The sequence below is a fragment of the Amphiura filiformis genome, chromosome 17, assembly GCF_039555335.1.
Source record: "Amphiura filiformis chromosome 17, Afil_fr2py, whole genome shotgun sequence".
Taxonomy (NCBI): Eukaryota; Metazoa; Echinodermata; class Ophiuroidea; order Amphilepidida; family Amphiuridae; genus Amphiura; species Amphiura filiformis.
The window spans coordinates 5,223,080-5,244,184 of record NC_092644.1 but is presented as its reverse complement, the minus strand read 5'-3'; the positions used below and the strand labels follow the sequence as shown (position 1 = coordinate 5,244,184).

Genomic DNA, 21,105 nt, shown 5'->3' with positions numbered 1-21,105 from the left:
ATGTAAAAATAATGCAATGCAATACAATGCAATGCAATGCAATGCAATACAATGCAATACAATGCAATGCAATGCAATGCAATGCAATGCAAGCAGACATCGTTGTGAGGGTACTAAACTCTTTAAATGTTTCTTACCTCATCAAAGTTGGAGTTGATCAGCGTATCCAAGATGCATTGGCAATGTGTCTTATACATCATGACTAGTGTCTCAACCTAATACACGAAAAATAAGGAAAAAAAGTACACCGCAATTGTAATAATAGGCAAGTTTCAAATTGCTCCGAGTAAATGGTGGTAGTGGTAGTGATACTTAAATTTTGAAATAATTCGAACAACGACAAAGCATATCAGTACTACTTCGTGTGAATTCATTTTGACCTGTATTTCTAATTCCAATTGTGTTGTCTGGTGTTTATTGGCAAACAAAATCACTATGATAAAACATTGCTAAAAATTAATGGTAATAACTTACCTTTTCTCTCGTTATATTATATGGTAAAACAATATTCTCGACGCTTGGAAATTCTGGAAGCAAAGTTCCTGTTTTCGATGCAAGAGAATATTTTCTGGTGAAACCACCCTGGATGGAAAAAAAATGAAAGAAAATAGAGATAACAGTGCACGCTTGCCCTAAAAACCTTTAAGCCAAAAAATACTGTTTGCTTGCCCTCCACCGACCGACACAAAATTGGCCAAAATCAGGGTCGGCCCTTTAAATTCCTTTTTTTAGTTTTTAGTTTATAATTTTAATGGTTTTTTATTACTTTTTCTGTGTCTAAATTTCATTTTAAAGCTAAATTTGGCCAACAAAATTTATCTTAAGAAAATCATTACTGTAAACTCATTTTAACATTTATAATTGTCCGTTACTGCATCAATGTTTCCAATAAACTTGGTGTCTTATGCCTGTAAGTAGGCCTATGCAGTCGTTCTAATTGAATTAATTTCTGTGGTGTATCTTGCGCATACATTGAAGGTCTAAAGTGAATGATTGGTGTATCTTTCCACATGACCAATGTTCATTGCCTACAGGCCTATACAGTAGTGAGTCATTAAAAAAATATATTTTTCCGACCGACCCACCCACCTCAAAAATCCCACTGGAGGGCAAGGAAACAATTTTTTTCTTGGCCTTATAGACCCGCCCTACATCGTATAGTGTTCAATGCGATTAATCTATCGTGTCCCTTCTCAAGATCTTAGCTAACATATCGGTAGAATATCCAATATCATGATATAGAAATATCCACACTTTACAAATAAAGACAGGATTTTATTAATTTTTTGCACGCGATGATGGAATGTACACATCATAAGACAATTGTGTTTAGTTTAAGGTGGTACTACACCCCTTGATAAATCTGTGACTACCGCTCGAATGTCCATCATTTCTTAACATTATAGTGAACCACTTGTCTTGAATCACTGAAATTTCAGTAAAGTAATTGGATTCCTTGTCCCTATAATATACATAACTTTTGTTACAAATGTGTAGTTATTTTTTGAGAAAAATGCAAAATTTATTAGGGGGTGTAGTACCACCTTAAACACGCTTTTCGTATGATAGATATAACTACTGCCTTATTCATTACACTTTAATTAAATCTGTCACATCATTTCATTCATTATAATAATGTTAATATAGACCTATAGCACAGACTCCTACTTGTACAACAAGTCGTACATGCCGCTCCTTAGTCCTTTTTACACACATTTGAAAAAATTAGTCAAAAACTGCCAAAGAAGTCGTTTTTAGGTTACAAAATCCCGAAATATGGGTATGGGTTTCAGAGCTCCAGAGGCACATCCCTGTCAAAATGTAATTCAAGTACCCCCTCCCTCCGGACCTGATGTGATGTATGGAGGCATGCATATATTCATGTTGGGTTTGTAATAATTTGTAAAATAACATTATATTATTTACTGTTCCTGTGTGTGACAAATAAGAAGACAACGTAAGCTTTCCGTTTCTTGGTTACACAAGAACTATTACCCAGCAAACACAAAAATGTTTTTAAAACGTTTTAAATAAGTTATATTTTGGGGTTTGGTTTAGGTAAAACGTTTTAATAACATTAAAATGTCGGGTTATATAAAGGTCATGAAATCGTTTTAAAACGTTTTGTATGAAAACACACTACAACAATATTTTAAAAATGTTTTCGAAATGTCATTGTAAACTATTTTTGCAAACATTTTTGGCCAAATATTTTGTCAACACTTAAATAACATTATATTAAAATATTTGCACCCAGCAAACACAGAAATGTTCTTAAAATGTTTTTTACATATTGTTATAATAACATTTAAATGTCGGGTTATATAAAGGTCGTGAAAACATTTTAAAAACGTTATTGTAAATATTTTGGGCAAACATTTTTTGCAAAATATTTTTCAACCCCAAAATAACATTCTGTTTAGAATGATTTGTACCAAGTTTTCAAAAATGTTTTTGGAATGTTATTAAAACGTGTTTATACCCTTTCTATAACCCGACATTTAAATGTTTTCTGTAAAACATTTGTGTTTGCTGTGCAGTAAATTACCAACAAATGTTATTTAATGTTATGAAAACGTTTTATACCATTAATGTACCCTTTATATAACCCGACATTTAAACGTTTTCTGACAACCTTTTATAACCTTTTGCGAATGATGTCGAAAACGTTTTGTGTTTGCTGGGTACATACAACATTGGATCACAAACCTGTCGACTGCAGACGACAGGTTTCAAATTGTTACAATTCATGACCATTTTTGAAATCAGCATGAAAAATGCATTAAAATGAGTATAAACAAGCCTAGTATTGGTTCAGTGGTTTTTAAGATAGCTCTTGATATGAGAAAATATCTCAAAACTTCAGTGGACTTTTTATGTTGAGCCTATATGGCTATAGCGCAAAGGTTATTCAGATTCAAGATCTAATTCTTAGCTACCATCATGCCTAGTAAAAAAGCCATTGAAATTTTGAGATAAATTCTAAGATTGACCTATTTACTCATTCTACGATGAAACCATTAGCTACTATAGACCACAATGGCCTCATCCCAATGACATAGTCCAATAACCTTAATTAAACAAACCATAGTGCAAAACTTGACCTCAAGTTGCAAAGTATGAGTTTTTGTACTCAAATTTTCAAAGGTCATTCAATGAATGTACAAATGTATTGGGGTTAAAGAACTGTGCACTATTCCTAGATGAGAATGTTTCGGATCCTAGCATCAAAGGGCATTATCGCTGTGAAACCACTTTCACTTGAGCAGATCGACGTTAATGACACTCCTAATTCGCCCTAACTTAGGATCACATCCGCGACTTTACATTTACCAAATCAGCAAAGTATATATAATGTTGAATCAGAACCGGAAGACAGGGAACTGCCGCTGTAGTACTCAACCATTTCCCTACAATAGTTACAAATACACATTACGCGGTGATAAATAACGGCAACGCAAACAATGTTTTCAAATATCGTTAGTCAATTTACTACGACGTATTTAGAATTGAAATGGCACGCTTACGAGCGATTTTCCACTTATACCACAAATTTGTTTCTTTTGTTTATTAAAATTTACGATAAGTACGAAATGCAAATTTTAAGTTTTTCGGAAGCATCAAATGGGTATATCATTTTTGTATTAATTTTTATTTATTTTGAAAACAGATTTCGAATGGATATCAACATGTATTCTACCATTATTAGCTATTATTTTTCAAGTTTACTCCAATGACACGAGCAAAGATGGTCGAATTAGTTAGCGCTGTAAGGAGTTAATAAGGAGAACGGCGGGTTATTAAACCCAGTCTGTGTATGCTGCATCTTACTTATTTAGATACACTTGACGGGACGAAAGGTACTTGAATTTCCCTGCTTGTCTTGATTAAGTATTGGCAATCATTTACAACCACATGACATAAATTGAGAACTTGATCAAGATGAAGATGTCGTGTTTGGGTGAGGACGGGAGACTTGACCGACCGGATCGTGGATGGAAGCAGCCTTTAGGTAAATATGTTCGGTCTTTCAACCGGTAGGCTACATCTTCAACAGCATGAAATGGAACTGAAAAGTTTAATTCGAGGGTTTAGTGCAACAAAGGGCTATCTACAATTTAGGCATTTGGAGATAATGAGCAAAAACGTCTGTAGAGAGCCCAGATGCAGATAGCCCTTTGTTGCTTTTGTTAATGGTTCGATTCCCGATTTGGTTGCCTCAAGTGCTTATTATCTCGTTATCAGGACCGTTTTGGTGAGCCAATTAGCGGTCGCGTTTTGTTTATGTTTGGGCAGCCATTACTTTGTCGGAATTCAGACAGACAGGTCATGCTGAAAATTTTCTCCCACCCACCACTCCCAAATTCTACATAGGCCTATTTGTCTAAAGCCACTGGGAAAGGTATGAAAAATCACTTTTATGGTTAATTCAAAATTGTCTATTTATATAAGAATGAATGTTTGCGGATAAGCTGAAAAAATATGTGATATTTTTGTGGAGGCTGCTTGCCTTATGTGCATGCTAATTTTGTTATACAAGTATACGAATTTGAATCCTGACAGAGACGCAATTGGTGTGTTTAAGTTTTATTCATTTCCGTGTGGTGTTAAATGTGGGCTAGTTCCAGGAGTGGTTAAAGCCATATAACATGAGACAAAAAAAAAAAATGCGTTTCTTCTTTTCCTTTCTGATTTGCTCTTTTCCGATTTCTTGTATATCTCCTGTCTACCTTTCATTAATGCTCTAATACCTTTCTATTACCGATGAAGCGTGGCCTAGCGGTTAAGGCGTTGGACTGTGAATCCAAGGGTCAAGGGTTCGAATCTGAGGTCCGCCTGAGCTCGGCTGGCTCTTCGTGTCCTTGAGCAAGGTACTTCACTCTACTTGCTTAGTGCTTCGGAGGGCACTTTAAGCTGTCGGTCCCGTCTATACATGCATATTTTCTCACATTAATGTAGTGTGCACGTTAAAGAACGTCACAGGCTATTCGAAAAGAGCAGGGGATCATCCCGGTACTGTTGACTGTACTTCAAAAATACACTCATCTACTCAAGGTTCCAGAGTAACAATAAGTACAGCTTGTCTGTACGCAGTGCGATAATACTCATACATGAGGGGGGCACTAAATAAGGAAGATGAAGAAAAAGAATTTCTTCCTGGATGTATCATTGCGGCTACATGCCAAATTCTGCTTATTTTCCCTTTAATTAGATCTTAGTCCATTCCAATCTAACGAAAAAAGCAACAAACCTCTCTGCAGTTAAAAATACATTTAGAATGACTAATCACCATCCGGCCAACCATTAACTTTATCATCAGTTTTTTTTTTCTCTCGCTCGCTCGTAGTTTGGCAGCTGTTTGCACCACTAAATACAGGCCATCAACGTTCCGACATATATTGCCTCTTTTTTCACTCATTCCATAGGCAAATATCACCAACACGCTCCGCAAAGGTTCGAAGTACAAAACGTTCCATTTTTGTCAAATTTTCGTCGACGCCATTAGAAAATAACATTATGTTTGCTTAGTATCAAACACGTAAAATATCAGCGATATAGGCCTATATATTTTTTTAAAGTTACAAGCCGAAAACTTCAAATGATGAAAGCGACGAAATTCGTATAATTCAAAATCACTGATACAATGCAAGCATGTTCACATATTTTGAATTTTCATATTAACATAAACTCAAGTTTAAAAAAAAATCCAGCGACTCAATGCAGCACTCGAATCATATTCTCTAACCTTTATAGCTTTTTATCACGGATATATACTTCTTTTTTTCAAGATACAGCAAACAATAATTTTATAATATTTCCCTGAGCAAACAACCATTACCGAAATGCCATTCTGAGTTTAATACTGATTGCTCGATCGCGCCCTGTCCACCGCCCTTTATATTGTTCACGGTGTCAAGCCTTATCGCTTATACGTGACTTGAAAGGACTTGAGAACTGTCAAAATTGATGATAATAACCACTAATATATGATTGGATTGACCCAACAGTCGATGCAAGCAAAAATACATATTTATAGGAAGTTGCTTTATCAGCAATCAGCAATAAAAGATAAAAGGCCATTAAATTATGATAACATTTTTGTGTTTTATTTTCAATTGTTTTCTATTTTCAGCAAAATGGTTCTGCAAATAAGCTTGAACAAAATATGCAAAAGAGGAAATTAAATACTATTTGAACACTAAATGGTAGCAATCTTTAAAATAACTGTCTTCTCTTTTTCGTTTGGGAACCTATCAACAGACAAGGAAAAATACTAATGACATATTATTATTGTTCATATATAAAGTAGGAAATGTAGATAAAACGGTTTTTTTGAATAAAGATTTTTCTAACCTGACCTTGATTTTATTTATCAAATTGCTGTTCTGTTTGAATTACGTAGTATTCAACTACTTTGATTTATACTATACATTTGATTTCAAACATATCATATCGCACCAAAAAGGACATTGACATTTAATATAATTGATATCAACGGAAGTCCCAACTCTTTGATAGTAGTTAAGCAATGCTCCTACGGGCTGTCCCTAAAGTTCCCCCTTACATGACAACCAACACTAAGGTGTGTTTCTGAGCAATCACAAGTCTTTGTAGAACCCATAGATACGTAAAAATGACGGTTACAAGTTGATATTTGGAAGAAAAAATGGTTACTAAGGTATTTCCCGAGGAATGTTTTGTGATGGTATAAGGTCATTGGCTACCGTCTGGACTTGGTTGTACTTTACTGTGTATCTGGGCAACTGCACGTGTCTTTCAAATATGACGGGGCAACTGGTGGTCAAAATAGTGCGGTGTCAGACGTGAAAAATATAGTAGCAACCATAACAAACTACTTCCCTATACAATGACTTTAATACCTAACGCGATTGGTTGGAAACATTCGAATGGTAGAATTGTGCAGCGGGTTCATCCCGAGTAAATATAAGCCTAAACTGTCATTTCAACAGGTGTATTAGGTTAGGGTTAGGGTAAACTGAACTAGATTGCATAACAAAGAAAGATGAAAAGCAACGTTATTGTAGAATTAGCAAAAAGTAGAATATAATGTTATGAATTTTTATCAAATAATGATATAGACTACTATTTACTGAAAGGCAGAAAGACATAGCATTTACAAAGTAAGCATTAAGAACAAAACATGTTCAGAGACGTACGTTTTGAAGACACATTACGCGCAAATAGATACTAGCTGTTTGCTTTTATATAGAAACAAAAAATAAACCACACTTACTTCATTATTCAGTCTAGCTCCAGAAAATCTAGAAACGTGAGTAAAAATAACAGCACATTATTGTAAACTTTCACTGATCACAGACTACTGCCTTATATGGCAACACACAAACATATTGCTTATTTATTAGTTATTAATATTTGTGTATTACAAATATAAACATGTTAGACACACTCAAGGTCATTTAATTCATAGCGTTGCTGGCAACAACATAATTCCTGAAATTACGCGTGTTCCTAAAAGCAGTGCCTGGAAGTGGAAAAACTACACTGATCTCATTACTTGCTTTCTTTGTGTAGAGTAGCAAAATCCTCTATTCTTTGTGCGGAGTGGAAACAAATATGTCATCTATTTGGGTATTACTACGGGTATTACAGTGGACTAGCGTTTGTCTTGAAATAAAGAAAACTAAGATTAGTAGCAATAAACTGATATATTCTTGTATTCTAAAAATAGTAAATCAATGTTGTTTGTGAGGGGTATTTTTTTAAAAACAAAAGCGGCGGCTGACATATCAGCCATAACATGATGATACCTATCACTCTTAATGTAATCTATACCGTATGTTCTCCCCGCTTTGTCAATATTAGTTTGGGTCTCGTTCTTGTCCGGTTATTCTCTGATTTCACGTAAGCGGATTTGTACATCTTTGTCATATTTACTTTGTAAAATATCTTGATGAGAGCATCCTTTTATTGCCCTCTTATCTGGTAAACAGAGTAACCTTTATTACACTATATCGCTGGCTGGACCGGCCGGCCGGGTAATATGTCTTTGCTTTCTAAGCCAGCGATAACTGATTAGTATTTGCGGGTATGTTATATAACCCAATGTCCTATTCTCTTGGAAGGACATTAGCCTGCATATTAACATGGTGATCGATTTGACTACTTTTTGAACATTTTCATCGTTTCTACATTTTCACTGGTGCCGTTGTAAAACTTTGTCCATATCTGATATGCCAGATATCGATATCGCAATGAAACAATCCTGTAAAATTCATATGAATAATAGAGGTTATCCACTTTACTCATGTGTAACAAAAGGTAAACAATGTATAGCATATAGCAGTCGCTGATAGGATATGCAGCTTATAGAACACGGATCATAACCTCTAGGCCTATTTATATATAATTATATAAACGAATACAAAATTGGATGAAAGGAGTTTGTAAAGACAATCTTACCTGGTTAAACCTTTACCGGAGTACACTGTGTGGTAGTATGCACTTGTTTCTCTGATACCAATGCCATAATAATGATACCTGAAACAGCAGAAAACATCGGCATTAATATCCCCCTTTTCATTAGGGATGAAATTAAAACTCGACCGGCAGTTGACCGACGGTTCCGCCCCGTTCCGTCCCAGTTTAGAACAATAGAAACCGGACGGAACCGGCGGTCGGGTTTTGATTTCATCCCATATAGCTGTTATTATATGCAAAATAATTTTTAAAAGATACCCAGCGATTGTTTTACCAAAAGCTTGACTACCAATCATAATGGCGGATAAATATAACCGAGTTTAATGAGATGATGGTTTAGAATTTGTTAATTCCTTAACATTATTATTAGAGTGCTACAATCAATCAGACTTGTAAATCAGCATATGATGAATGTACTCTCATCCCCTATTCTTAAACTGAACTAGATTATGACTATTATTGTTATTACACTGATGAATTTTCATCGTAAAAGCAGAAGCAGCAAACACGCGCATATCTAGAGGTTTAATAAACAAGTCAACATAATGTGGACAATATTGTAACAACATTTAGACAAAATACAACCCCATTGAAGGGTTTTAATTTTGGAGAAAGAGGAATTTACAGCTCATCGGTCGGCTACTTGTGATTACGACAATAGGATAAGCAAGCAGCCGAATTGACTGGTCTCGTGTGTTAGTGGGCACAAAGGGTAATAAAAAGCAGCTCAAAAAGTGAGCAAACAAATTCATCTTTCTTATCCGTGAAAAACAAGATAAGAAAGATATGATCATGATGATATAGGCCTATCATTACCGGTGATGACGTCTGGGCGAATAATGAATGTCTTTAAATGAAATGATAGCTAAACAGCCTTGTTTTGTCCTTTGTAAATCGGAAGATACGCTTTTGGAAAAAGCGATTGGCATAATACCGGAGCATGATATTGCTAATATAATTAAATTAGTTTAACATTTGAAATACTACAATTTTAATAAAACGGGTAATGATATAAAAGCATTTGTTATACGTATTGGTATAATAACGTGTAGCATTGAAGAGTGTTTCATGGGCGCTAAGCAAATTTACATGTATGCACAGCGGTACAATAAAACACACAACCATTGGTAATATCTATCTAGTATGGTAATGAGACCTAATTGCCTGTGACAAAATAAAGTTAGAATCAATTTATCACTGACAGAAGTAATTTGTGTTTGTTTCAAAATGGACATTATATAATATTCCCCTTTACCCCGTATGACTCATTTAATGAATTTTAATGGGTAACAGAATGTCCAGAAGCAGCGGAGTACCCCGCCTCAACGCTCCTCCTAGTTTACATACCATTATCCGATGACATGCAAAATTGCTATAAATCGTTTCAAGTTTGTCACATAAAAATGTAAAATAATTGAGACGATACACCCCCTGAACACTACCTGCCGATCTAACATTGCCTCTGATTGGTCATTTACACGATATCTTCACTTTAATCACCAATCAGAATGGAGCTTTGCAAATTATTCACCCCAATTTTTTTGCGTGGTGAAATTATTCCAACAATTGATAATGAAAACTTCTTTTTGACCAATAGGCAAGTAGTTCTCATAAGGTTAAAGAAACTTACTTTGAATGGCCTCTTGTTCCGAGTCTTCTTGTTGTTAAGTGCGGAAATTTTTGTCGAATCGTCTGGATATGAAAAGATAATAATATCTCAGTTATCTACAGTAAAATATCTAGTCAATTAGTGTGTATTCATTGTAAATTTTCATGACCAAATTTGGAATCAGCATGAAAAATGCATTAAAATGAGTACAAACAAGCCTAGTATTGTTTCAGTGATTCTTGAGATATTGAAACTTTGAGAAAATAGCTCAAAACTTGGTCTTTTTATGTTGAAGCCTATATATTATAGGCCTACATGATATATGGCCAGCGCACAGAGCATTATGATTACATTAGGAAGCTATGCGCTATTTGTTACCACCAAATGACTCAGCCTAATCATGGGCCCATCACTGAATCAATCTTTAATAGCGCTTATTTTATCGAAAACAAAATTTAACCGACCACTTTATGCTGGGGTGGAGGGATAAAACTTCAAGGGTAAGGTGGTAATGAGCTCCATCATGTCCACGATACAATTATTTCTGCTCAAACTTGATATTTATAACTTCAGAATGACGGAATATAGACGAATCCAACGAGCCAAGTCATGGTCAGGATTTGGTCGATGTTAGATTCGTTTGTGTTGAAAACTGTCATCATTCTTTTGTCTATACGTGTAACACGGGTGACAGAATGTAGGCTTAAATACCCTCCAAGGCCGCATCATTTCACATTTTAGGTGAGATGGAGCCGACGGGGACCCAACTATGGCTGCCACTAAGGTGTAGGAATGCGTGAAATTGCTTCTAATTTTGGATTTATGGTATCAACGGATAAGGAACATTGGAGATCCATTGGTACCAAATGGGTGTTAAGTTTAGTGTAGAAATCCAGAAGGGGTGTTGTACTGTAGTAAGAGAAAGGTTAAGCCAAAAAACAACAAAAACAAAACAAAAACAACAACAACAAACAAACAAAGTGAGTAAATAAGGGTCATATATTTCAGCAATAAACCCACGGCCAGGTCTACGATTTTTTAAATATCGCAATAAAACCCTCAGCTACCTCATAACACATCAGTGCCAGTGGCGTAGCCAGGGGGCAAAGGGGGTAGCTGCCCCTGTGAGAAATATTGCCTCCCTCTCCCCCGCTAAGATGCTGACCGCCCTGATATTTCAGATATTTAGGCCTTTTTGTACTACAATTTAACCCATTTTTGACCATTATCGTAAAAGTTTCCCCCTTAAAGGTTTTCTTGCCCCCCCCCCCCTCCTTTGCCCACCCTCTGAAAAAGTGCTGGCTATACGCCGCTGATCAGTGCACGAGCATCTCACATGCACCTGGACAGTACGTATCCATGCAAATAATAGATTCTCACGCTTCTTTCTCATTGAGAAATTTTAATTACGAATTCCATTCCAAACAGAATCATTAAGATGATGACGTCTATAACTTATAAGATAAATCTGTTTGTGTACACTTCACTTATCTTTATAAAGACCACGCTAATTTAGGAAACAACAGCATTCTCTGTCAATAGTATTGTCTAACTTAATTACTTGTCTGTATGGTCCATTACGTCATAAATGGAAGTTATTGGCTGGGTTTGTTCATATTATCTGACTAGCTATATCACATGGTGATTGGATATCCTCCGAAATTCATCACAGCCCGGCATCACAGGAAGTCGGGAATAAAGGTTTGAATTTCATCCTCTTGAAATGACCAGAACTTATGCATTTTGATGTGTCAGTGTACAACCACTGGAAACCAACGGGTACCAATCCTTTTGATATACAGACTAACGTCAATTGGGCTATTCCATTTAAAATCCACACTACCCCTGTGGAAGATTTTGGAAATATCTTCTACAGTGGGAGTATGAATTCCGAATGGAATGAACATATTAAGCAGTTCCATTTGAATTCCATACACCCTCTGAGAAAGATTCAACCTGAATCTTCCACTGAGGAAGAAAGAGTTTCAAATGGAGCTGCTATTTGAAATTCATACTCCCCTTGTGGAAGATATTTCCAAAATCTTCCACAGGGGTAGTGTGGATTTTAAATGGAATAGCCCATTCAGACTTTTAAATGCGCCTGGCATTGTGGGTTAATGTTATTTATCCTTTGGTATCATCTTTTTGTGCTATCTTTATCTACCGCTCCGAACAAGTGAATTTATCAATGAGTAAACTGCGGTAACAAATATCACCAAAGGATGACATCTTGTCCGGCATAAATCTCCTGTTATTTTTAAAGATTATTTGCTTGTTTTTCTGTGTATGATAAAGTGGAAGGAAGGTTGAACAAAGATTTGAGGTACTATAAAATGGTAGTAAAATTAATTTTAAAACTACTGAGTACTACTGTTTTAAATCGTGTTAAAGCAATGATGCGAAGGTATTCAAATGCCGATAACCATTAATAATTCTAGCATTATACATCGTTTGGCAAACAGCACCATATAGTATGTAGAATCGCAATTTCATCGCGCTTGCTTATTACAAACAAAATCACTTCAACTTGTCGCGTAGAAAACAACCCAAACCATATACATAAATGCTTTACAGCTCAACTTACCGTACTTTGCCTAACCAGACAGTCCATGCCAAAATTGTTACTACACCTTTACATTTCATCGAATCTCTTTTTGATGTATGTCATTTTGAACATCACACTTGAAAGATGTATGCTATGTAGAAACTTTATTTTGCAATTTCATAATTTGCATATTATTAGCATATTTGCAAGAAAAACATGAAAATCAATAAATACCTATATTTTTCACAATTTCAATATTTTATTAGAAATTAAGCATGTATGCCGTTTGTTATGACTTGATGAATGAAGCTGTTAAAACAGATTTTGATATTTTTGCTTATTTTTACTTTTTTGCCCCAAAATGTGTAAAAATCAAAAATTTTCTTTGAATATTTATCAAATTTCTTAATTTAATGAACGTACAAATGTATCGGGGTTAAAGAACTGTGCCCTGATAGATGAGCATGTTGTGGATCTTGAATATATTGTGCGGATTGAAGCTGTTCTGATGGAAACTCTGTGCCAAGAGTGTCTTTGCCGGGTGTCTTTGTCAATTTAAATCACTGAATCTTGAGCTGCAATTCTGAGACGATGGGCTGGGCAACATATTTAATTTGCATGTCACAGTCCAATAACGCTTTTTCTAATCATATCATTTATCAAAAGCTGCTCTTCATTCGTACAAATGATCACCGGCAATGATCTCGCAATGCCATTATAAAAAATAATATATATAGACCCGGCGAATTACAAGTGACCCTCATTCACCAGTGTTTATGGCTAACAAAACAAGACAAAGCATGCACCAATTGCACCGCCGCCGCGCCCATAAACTGAACTCGTTTCAGATTTGCACATTAATATAATAAGGCCCAAGTACAAAATTAATAAGTAAATTCTAAACGTTTAAACTGACATTTAGCACAACAAATTCAACTAACCTTGAATTATCGATGTGTGACACACATTTCAAAGTCCCGCATGATGTTGTGATGACAAGGTTAGTTGAATTTCAATTACATTGTAGGCCTAGTAGGTTTTTAGCGGGTTCACCGTCGGACAAGTTTAGAACTGTCAAGCTTTCATCAGGAGTAGCTCTGACTTCTTCAGGACAAAGTACCTAAGAATGAGACATGCAGGCCTCCCTTGCCGTTCTGGTGGCTCTGAGAAGAGCCGTTCTGATGGTGGCTCTGAACAGAGCCGTTCTGGTGGCTCTGAAAAGAGCCGTTCTGGTGGCTCTGAAAAGAGCCGTTCTGGTGCATGGCTCTGAAAAGGGCCGTTCTGGTGGCTCTGAAAAGAGCCGTTTACCGAAGATTGCCCCTTGCGGTCAACAGTGAACAAGCAGTTGAATTTGCTGTGCTGAAAGTCAGTTTAAACTTTTAATAGCATGTTAAAAAATTATTTATCACCAACATGTATGAACTTACATTCGAATACAAATAAGTAGTTAAATAAAAGCTACTTTTAATATACCGTAAAACCTCGTCTATAAGCATATAGAGTGGTTTTGATGAAGGTTATATTAAAACGAAGCAGCCGCAAATATCCCAATGCAATGGATTGGTCTTACAGCAGTTCTTGTTTGTATGCTTGTATCGGTAATTTGTTTGCTAAAACTCCATACTGTTCTAATTTTATCAATGGATGGTGTCTGGATTAATTTAGGCCAAGTAAAAATAAAAACATGTTTCTCGTACGGGTTTTTAAAAATTATGAGAATGAGGGCCTTTTTATTTTTTATTTTTTTTTTTATTGGAAAACGACGCTAAATACCTGTATTTGGCACCATATTTCGGGTATTCGACATACAGATTGATATCTGAGAAAAAGGAGGAGGCCCTTTTTATTTTCTTGTTTTGAGAGGTAGACCCCTTTAGTGATCACAAAACTCTTCTTAAATAATGTATTATGCATTGACAAAGCCGTAAAATAAGTTTCAACTTCTGAAACATCTTTTTCAACAAGTTATAACTGAAAGTTTACAAAATAAAAAGAAATTTGAAATATCTTCAAAAAATGAGGAGGGCGCGGACGAGAAACATGTATTATTTTTTACTCGGCCTTAGCTTTCATCAAAATCACTCTATATGCTTGTAGACGAGGTTTTACGGTATTCCTTCTTACCTTGCCAAATGTGGCGGCACAGGCAGGTTCCAATGATTCCTTGCGACAGAAATCCAGGTAATGCGCGTATAGAATACACCGGGGAAGGCATACTCCTTCACAGATGCAATAATTCTCCTCTAACCTGAAATTGAAGAAAGGCAGGCGATATTTTAATGAGTCTGCGTGCTGGTCATAGGCGTCAACATAAAAAGTACTAACTTCTGAGATATTTTCTCAAAATATGAAGAGCTATCTAACTGAATACTCATTCTAATGCATTTTTAATGCTGATTCTAAATCTGGTCATGAAAATGTATAATTTTTGAATTTTTAAAGAAAATTTGACACATCTGTGTAAGGAGCATTAAGAAAGCCCACTCTACAGTGTGGTCCAAAAACAACATTACCCAATTTCAAAGGTTGATTTCTCACAGTTGAAAAATCTGTTTCACGTTTTTGTTGCATATCCTTAGAGAACATTTTTCTAAAAGTATTTGGTAAAAAAATGACCGAGAAAGAAGGTAAATTGCAAATGTTGCGCCAGTTTTAAGGTAAAGGGTCAAAATGAAGAAAGTCGAAGTGTCGACTGAAAATTCCAGGTACGCAAATTTTTGTGTTTATATGATCAAAGGTTTAAACCACTAAATTATGTATACTACCAACACAGATGAACTTTCATTCTAATGGTCAAAATAATATTTGTCCACGCATAAGCCAGTTAAGCCTATAGGATTTGTCATCCGTGTGCAATTTCGAACTTGCATGAAGGCATTGATACTCACAAATGCATCATAATAGTCATCTTGCAAGAATCAAGAGAATCAACTTACTGCGCTTGGAATAGGAATGAATTGAAGAGAATAAAATTCTCACAAACAAAATAATTTTAGAAGAGTCGTCCGGCGCGAGAATCGATTCTCTGTCTCAGATTGATCAAGGACTCTTCTAAACTTATTCCGACTGTGTATGTCCTGTGTGTCATTGTTGAAATTACCACCGAAGGTTCAGCTTATTGCATTTAATAAGTTCGTAAGTTCTTACCATTCTATTGTAAGAGCCGTTTGTTTCTTCTTGTCCTTCATCATCTGTGCTACAGATTTCTTCCTCGGTGGTGACGAGGAGCTTCCTCCGTCTTTGTTTTCAAGTTTGATGTTTCCTTTGTCTTCCGATTCCTTTTCATCTCCTTCTTCTTCCTCCTCCTCCTCTTCATCACCTTCGTCTTCTTCGGAAATATCGTCTGTTTAGACATTAAAATTAAAAGTTAAGGTTAGCAACTATTTTGCGATTTGGTAGTTCACAGCATCTTGCGAATGGTAGTGAGCTTTGGCAAAAATTGTATTGATCATTTCATAGCGAGTGTGTAGAAGAATTCAAATGTACTTTTGTAGGTTCTGTGGTTCTTGAGCTATGTTGTAAAGAGGGCTATAACAACAAGACTTTTGTAGAATGTATATAAATCAATCACAACAATAAATCAATCAAGTCTTCAAAGTATATGATTTGTAGAATGAACTTTTGCAAAACATCAAAGTATTATTTTTCAATAATATATTGAATTAGATAATGAAAATTGGTTGCTTCGACCAATGCAATCGAATTGTGTTTTTTTCCCTGTTTTTTCATTGAAATATATTCTCGTGCCTGCGATCACTCTTCCTTTCATTAACAGGGTCCGCATTAAGGGCTGGGGTATGAACGTTTGGACAGTATTTATTTTGGGACATTAGAGCACATCAGACACAGCGGTAGTGTTTTAAAGGGTCTTGGGGTCCAGGACTCCTTGATTTGGCAGGTCCCCGTGATTTGGACCCCTTAATTTTGTACATCTGTGTAGAATTGGATGCCTGGACCCCTTTATTTGCCAATTTGGACCCCTGGTCTCAGCAGGTCACCGCTAACCCTGATCAGACATATCGAATTGCATTCTGAATACGAAGAATGTCCTTCTGATATCAAATAATTTTGATTTTTGAAATTCGCAATTTAATACACATTTTATGGCAAATCATTAAAATTGATATTTTGATATTTAACAGTACTCGAAGTAAACTTTACAAATCTGATGATTTATACTTAAAGTGTATGTAGGTGGGATGAAAGGCCGACGATCAATTGAAAATTTTGACCTTTCGTATTGGAGATATGGATTTTTTCCCCAAAACACCAACAAAAATTAGGTCCTTTTGGGAAAAAATCCATATCTTCAATATGAAAGGTCAAAATTTTCAATTGACCGTCGGCTTTTCCTCCCAGCTACATACACTTTAAGAATATATCATTAGATTTATATAATTTACTTCGAGGACTGTTATATATCAAAAATTGAAAAATATCAAATTTTTATAATTTGTCATAAAATTTGTATTATATTGTGATTTTCAAAAAATGAACATTATTTGATATCAGAAAGACATGCTATGTATTCAGAATGCAATTCGATAGGTCTGGGTGCTCTCATGTCCCACAAAAAATACTGTCGAAACGCAATAAACGCTCATTCTATAGATCCCTTAAGCAATTTTATTTGTGTAGCAAAAATGCTCACCAAATTTGGGAGCGAATGCTTATGAATGGTACAAAATTGCTACACATTCCAAAATTGTGTAGCAAATGATGAAAATTGTGTAGCATTTTGCTACTGCTACGCACTTATTGCAGACACTGTTCATTAACATGATTGAGATAATTATACTGTCGTCATGACTTTTTGCCCAAACATATCGTTATGAATTCAGCAGAGTGACGAATCGAAAATTTTGAGCAAATTGAGTTAATGCGTGCTTTTTGATGTTTTAGGTGATCTTTCATATCCACCAAACCATATAATGGAAAATATTATTCCCCGACGAAGGTATCGAAATTTGGATTTGGACGAATCGCATCAAACGGGCAATAATGAATTTAGCAAAGAGACGAATCAAGGACAGTTTTCGAAAGTCGAACCGTCTATATACGGGATAATTTTTTGCAAAATTCGATGCTCTTTGCTTTGAAAAAAAACACCCAATAATTCTCACAATCACTCAAATTTATTTTTATTTTGACGTCGACAGTAACTACCTTTCAAAACAAAGTACAATTTATGCATTGTTCAATGGCAATTTTGACTTTGATCCATCAAGTAGCAAAATTCACCTTCATTTTGTATCGGCTTAGGCCTTATGGTCTGAAATTTGAAAATGTCCCAGTAAAATATAAGGTTTCGCGTTCGCCGCCAAGTCTGCCAAGGGTGGCAGACTGTATCATATCAGTCAGTAAAGTTGGAGTACTTTTTTGGAGCTGAGACCAGTGGCGTAGATTTCTTTTTGACATTTGGGAGGGGGGTGGAGGTTGGAAATTTTTTTTGAAGTATAGTGAATCCAGCACTTGTTGGCGACCAAATAAGTTTATGGACAAATGTGCGCGAAGCGTGCGAAAAATTTTGCCATATTGGAGCTAAAATTATGAATATATGGTGCTAAAGTGGAATGTATTCGCGCGTAGCGCGCAAAAATTGACACTTTTGGGGCTAAAATGGCCAAATATGAGGTGAATTTGGTCGGAAACCCACATACAGGTGTCAACATTGGGGGGGGGATGATTGTATGGACCATCCCCCTGGCAAAATATTGGGGGATTTATCCCCCCCCCCATCCTCCCGGGATCTACGCCTATGGCTGAGACACCATGCATGGGCTCTGATGCAGAAAGAGGATGTGGGAGATACCATGGCAAGAGAAATTTGAAAAAATATACAGGCCTATAATGTGTCCGGAGGCACATCATCAATTTGTGGTGGACATGCTCTCCTGGTGGGTCTTTGGGAGCTGATTGCGGAGTGGTAAATGGGGGAGGGGGTCGGAGCTGCGAACGGTCAAAATAGAGGGTCTTGGTTGACTTTTTGGTTGAAAATTGCGTGAAAAAAAAAAAAGAAATGCAAGGAATTAGCAATTTAGGGGTCTTTTAGCGCTCTATTTTGGTAAAATCCCCAGGGTAAAATCCAAGAGCCTTTTAGACATGGTCTTGAAGAACGGGAGGAAGTGAGCCGTCATGCTGAATTGATGGAGATAAGCCTACTTTTGATGTCACATAATATACATGAAATTCAGTGGCGTAGGCCTAGCCTATATAATATCATTTATTTTGAAGCGCTTCAACACTTTCTTAAACTGTGTAACACTAAAAAGCCAAATTTATTTATACCGTCTTTTTACTCTTACACCATTGTACACCGAATGTGCCGAGGCCTACACAGCAAACACACGTTTTACAGAAAAGGTAAATGTCATGAATGTCGGGTTATAAAAATGGTAAATTCATAAAACATTTTTTTAAACGTGATGCAAAATTTTCTAAGAGAATGTTATTTAAATGTTGACAAAATATTTTGCAAAAATGTTTGCCAAAAATATTCTACAATAAGAGCGTATCCATGGTCTTTATAACCCGACATTTAAATGTTATTAAAACGTTTTGAATAAACGTTTTATGGACATTTTTGTGTTTGCTTGGTATACGGATGCATTTCAAAAGATTAAAAACAAAGCAACATGCAAATTCATGTACACGCGCGCATCCCAGCAAACACAAAAATGTTCTTTTAAGAACATTTTGTGTCTAAAAACGTTTATTCAAAACATTTTAATATCATTTAAATGTCGAGTTATATAAAGGTCATGAAAACGTTTTAAAACGTTATTTTAAAACATTTTGGGCAAACATTTAAAAAAATATTTTGTCAACACTTAAAGGCCCATTCAGTGATTTGCTCATCCGGACGCGGACGATCATCAAAATCATCAAAATTCAGATTTTGATACCTTTGTCATTGTCATAGATGTGCGAATGGTTCAGCCGAAAACCGTGTATTTAAGACAAAATGAGACATTTAACACGAATCTGTAATTTAGATACTGACAGTATCTAAATTAGCTATACATGTATTTGAATGGGGCTTCAACTTCGTTAGTACTGCTGGTTTTTTTTCGTTTTTTGCCAAGTTTGTCATTTCAAAAATACCAAATGACAATTTGAATGACTTATCCTTCACTTTAATTTATAAACAATTTTAATTTTTTTTACACTTGCGCTGGGATCACTGAATGGGTCTTTAAATAATAATGTTATTTGATGGTCATTAAAACGTTTTAAACCCTTTATATCATGAACCCGACATTCTAAACGTTTTCTGCAAAATGTTTTGCGTTTGCTGGGATGGTTCAAAATAAATGAAAAAAATTACTTCAATACAAACGTCTCTATACCTACCATCAGGATTCGGATCTTCCTTTTGGAAATGTTCCAGTCTAGTGGTCTTCGTCGATGGTTCCATCCCGGCTGTTTGTCCATGGCTTATCACACTAACTGTCCGCTTCAATGATGCAGCAGTTCGCGGGGCAGCTGCTCCAGCAGTTACCGCTGCTGTATCTTCAGTAACCAGCCCTTCCGTATCACCCAAAGATGACTTCATCCCGTTGCAGACGGTGGTGTCTTTTTTCATAAAAATCTTCCAAGCAACTTCAGCGTTCCTTCTTTCTTTCCGGAAATTTGAAGGAGTAATGAAGACAATCGATTTCAATTGATCCTAAGATTTTTGATTGTCTTTTTAGAATTTGCGTGATTTTTCCAACATCGAATCCCAGGTGGCCAACATTTGCAAAAAATATGTTAAGATGCAGATCTTTGATCTGTTAAGTTCATCCAGCAGTTTATATCAACTTTGGATCAAGAATTATTATAGTCAACAATTTGGGCTTCAGAGAACAGTTCACCGTACCTCAGTCCATTGATACTTTCCTGATAATAATGCCCGATTTCACAGAGTGACGATTTTAGCAGGTTTGAAGAAAAGATGGACTTTGCCCCATTTTGGTTGGCAAGGTACACAAATTCATTTCGGCTAGCTGAGATGCGTGGCTGTCGGTTTTTTGGGGCCCAGTATTTACATAATGAGCAATCAATGTTTATCTCGCACGCCTACGTCACTCATGTGCATTATAGACTCTCTTGAAAGTATTTATTTTTCTTTTATTTGGGCAAAAGTATCCAAATATACACAAAACTATACATACCCACTTTGATATAAAATTTAATGAAGTGGTCAAGTTTAAAAATGATTTATCCAGCTTTCATTTGACAAAATACTACATGGTTAAAGGGACGGGTAGGGTCGTGTGTCTTGAGCTCGCCACCAAAAAAAGGTGGCGACGTTACATTTTGCCAAAGTCGACTCAAAACAAATGATGATATCTCTGTCAAGCAAGAAGTTATTGTCATGCTTGTGGTCTCATTTTATTGCTAAATAAAATGCACTTTCAACCCTGTAAAAAGAAATACTTGAACTTTTTTAATACTGACACTGTGCTTCATAGAAATCAGAATGGGCAGGGTGGCGGTGGTGGGGATG

General features: G+C 35.9%; 1 protein-coding gene across 1 annotated transcript in view; it reads right to left on the bottom strand.

The window, feature by feature from the left end:
* The window catches only part of LOC140138168 (DNA-binding protein RFX6-like), a 32,649-nt gene extending 12,116 nt beyond the window's left edge, over positions 1 to 20,533 (bottom strand). The window contains exons 1-8 of the mRNA XM_072160098.1: positions 19,968 to 20,533; positions 15,762 to 15,957; positions 14,739 to 14,862; positions 10,091 to 10,152; positions 8,443 to 8,520; positions 7,256 to 7,283; positions 475 to 582; positions 138 to 215 (exon numbers count right to left, since the gene is read on the bottom strand). Coding sequence (XP_072016199.1) covers positions 138 to 215; positions 475 to 582; positions 7,256 to 7,283; positions 8,443 to 8,520; positions 10,091 to 10,152; positions 14,739 to 14,862; positions 15,762 to 15,957; positions 19,968 to 20,199 — 906 coding nt within the window. The 5' untranslated portion in view covers positions 20,200 to 20,533. The remainder of the gene's footprint in view (positions 1 to 137; positions 216 to 474; positions 583 to 7,255; positions 7,284 to 8,442; positions 8,521 to 10,090; positions 10,153 to 14,738; positions 14,863 to 15,761; positions 15,958 to 19,967) is intronic.
* Positions 20,534 to 21,105: the final 572 nt, after the last annotated feature.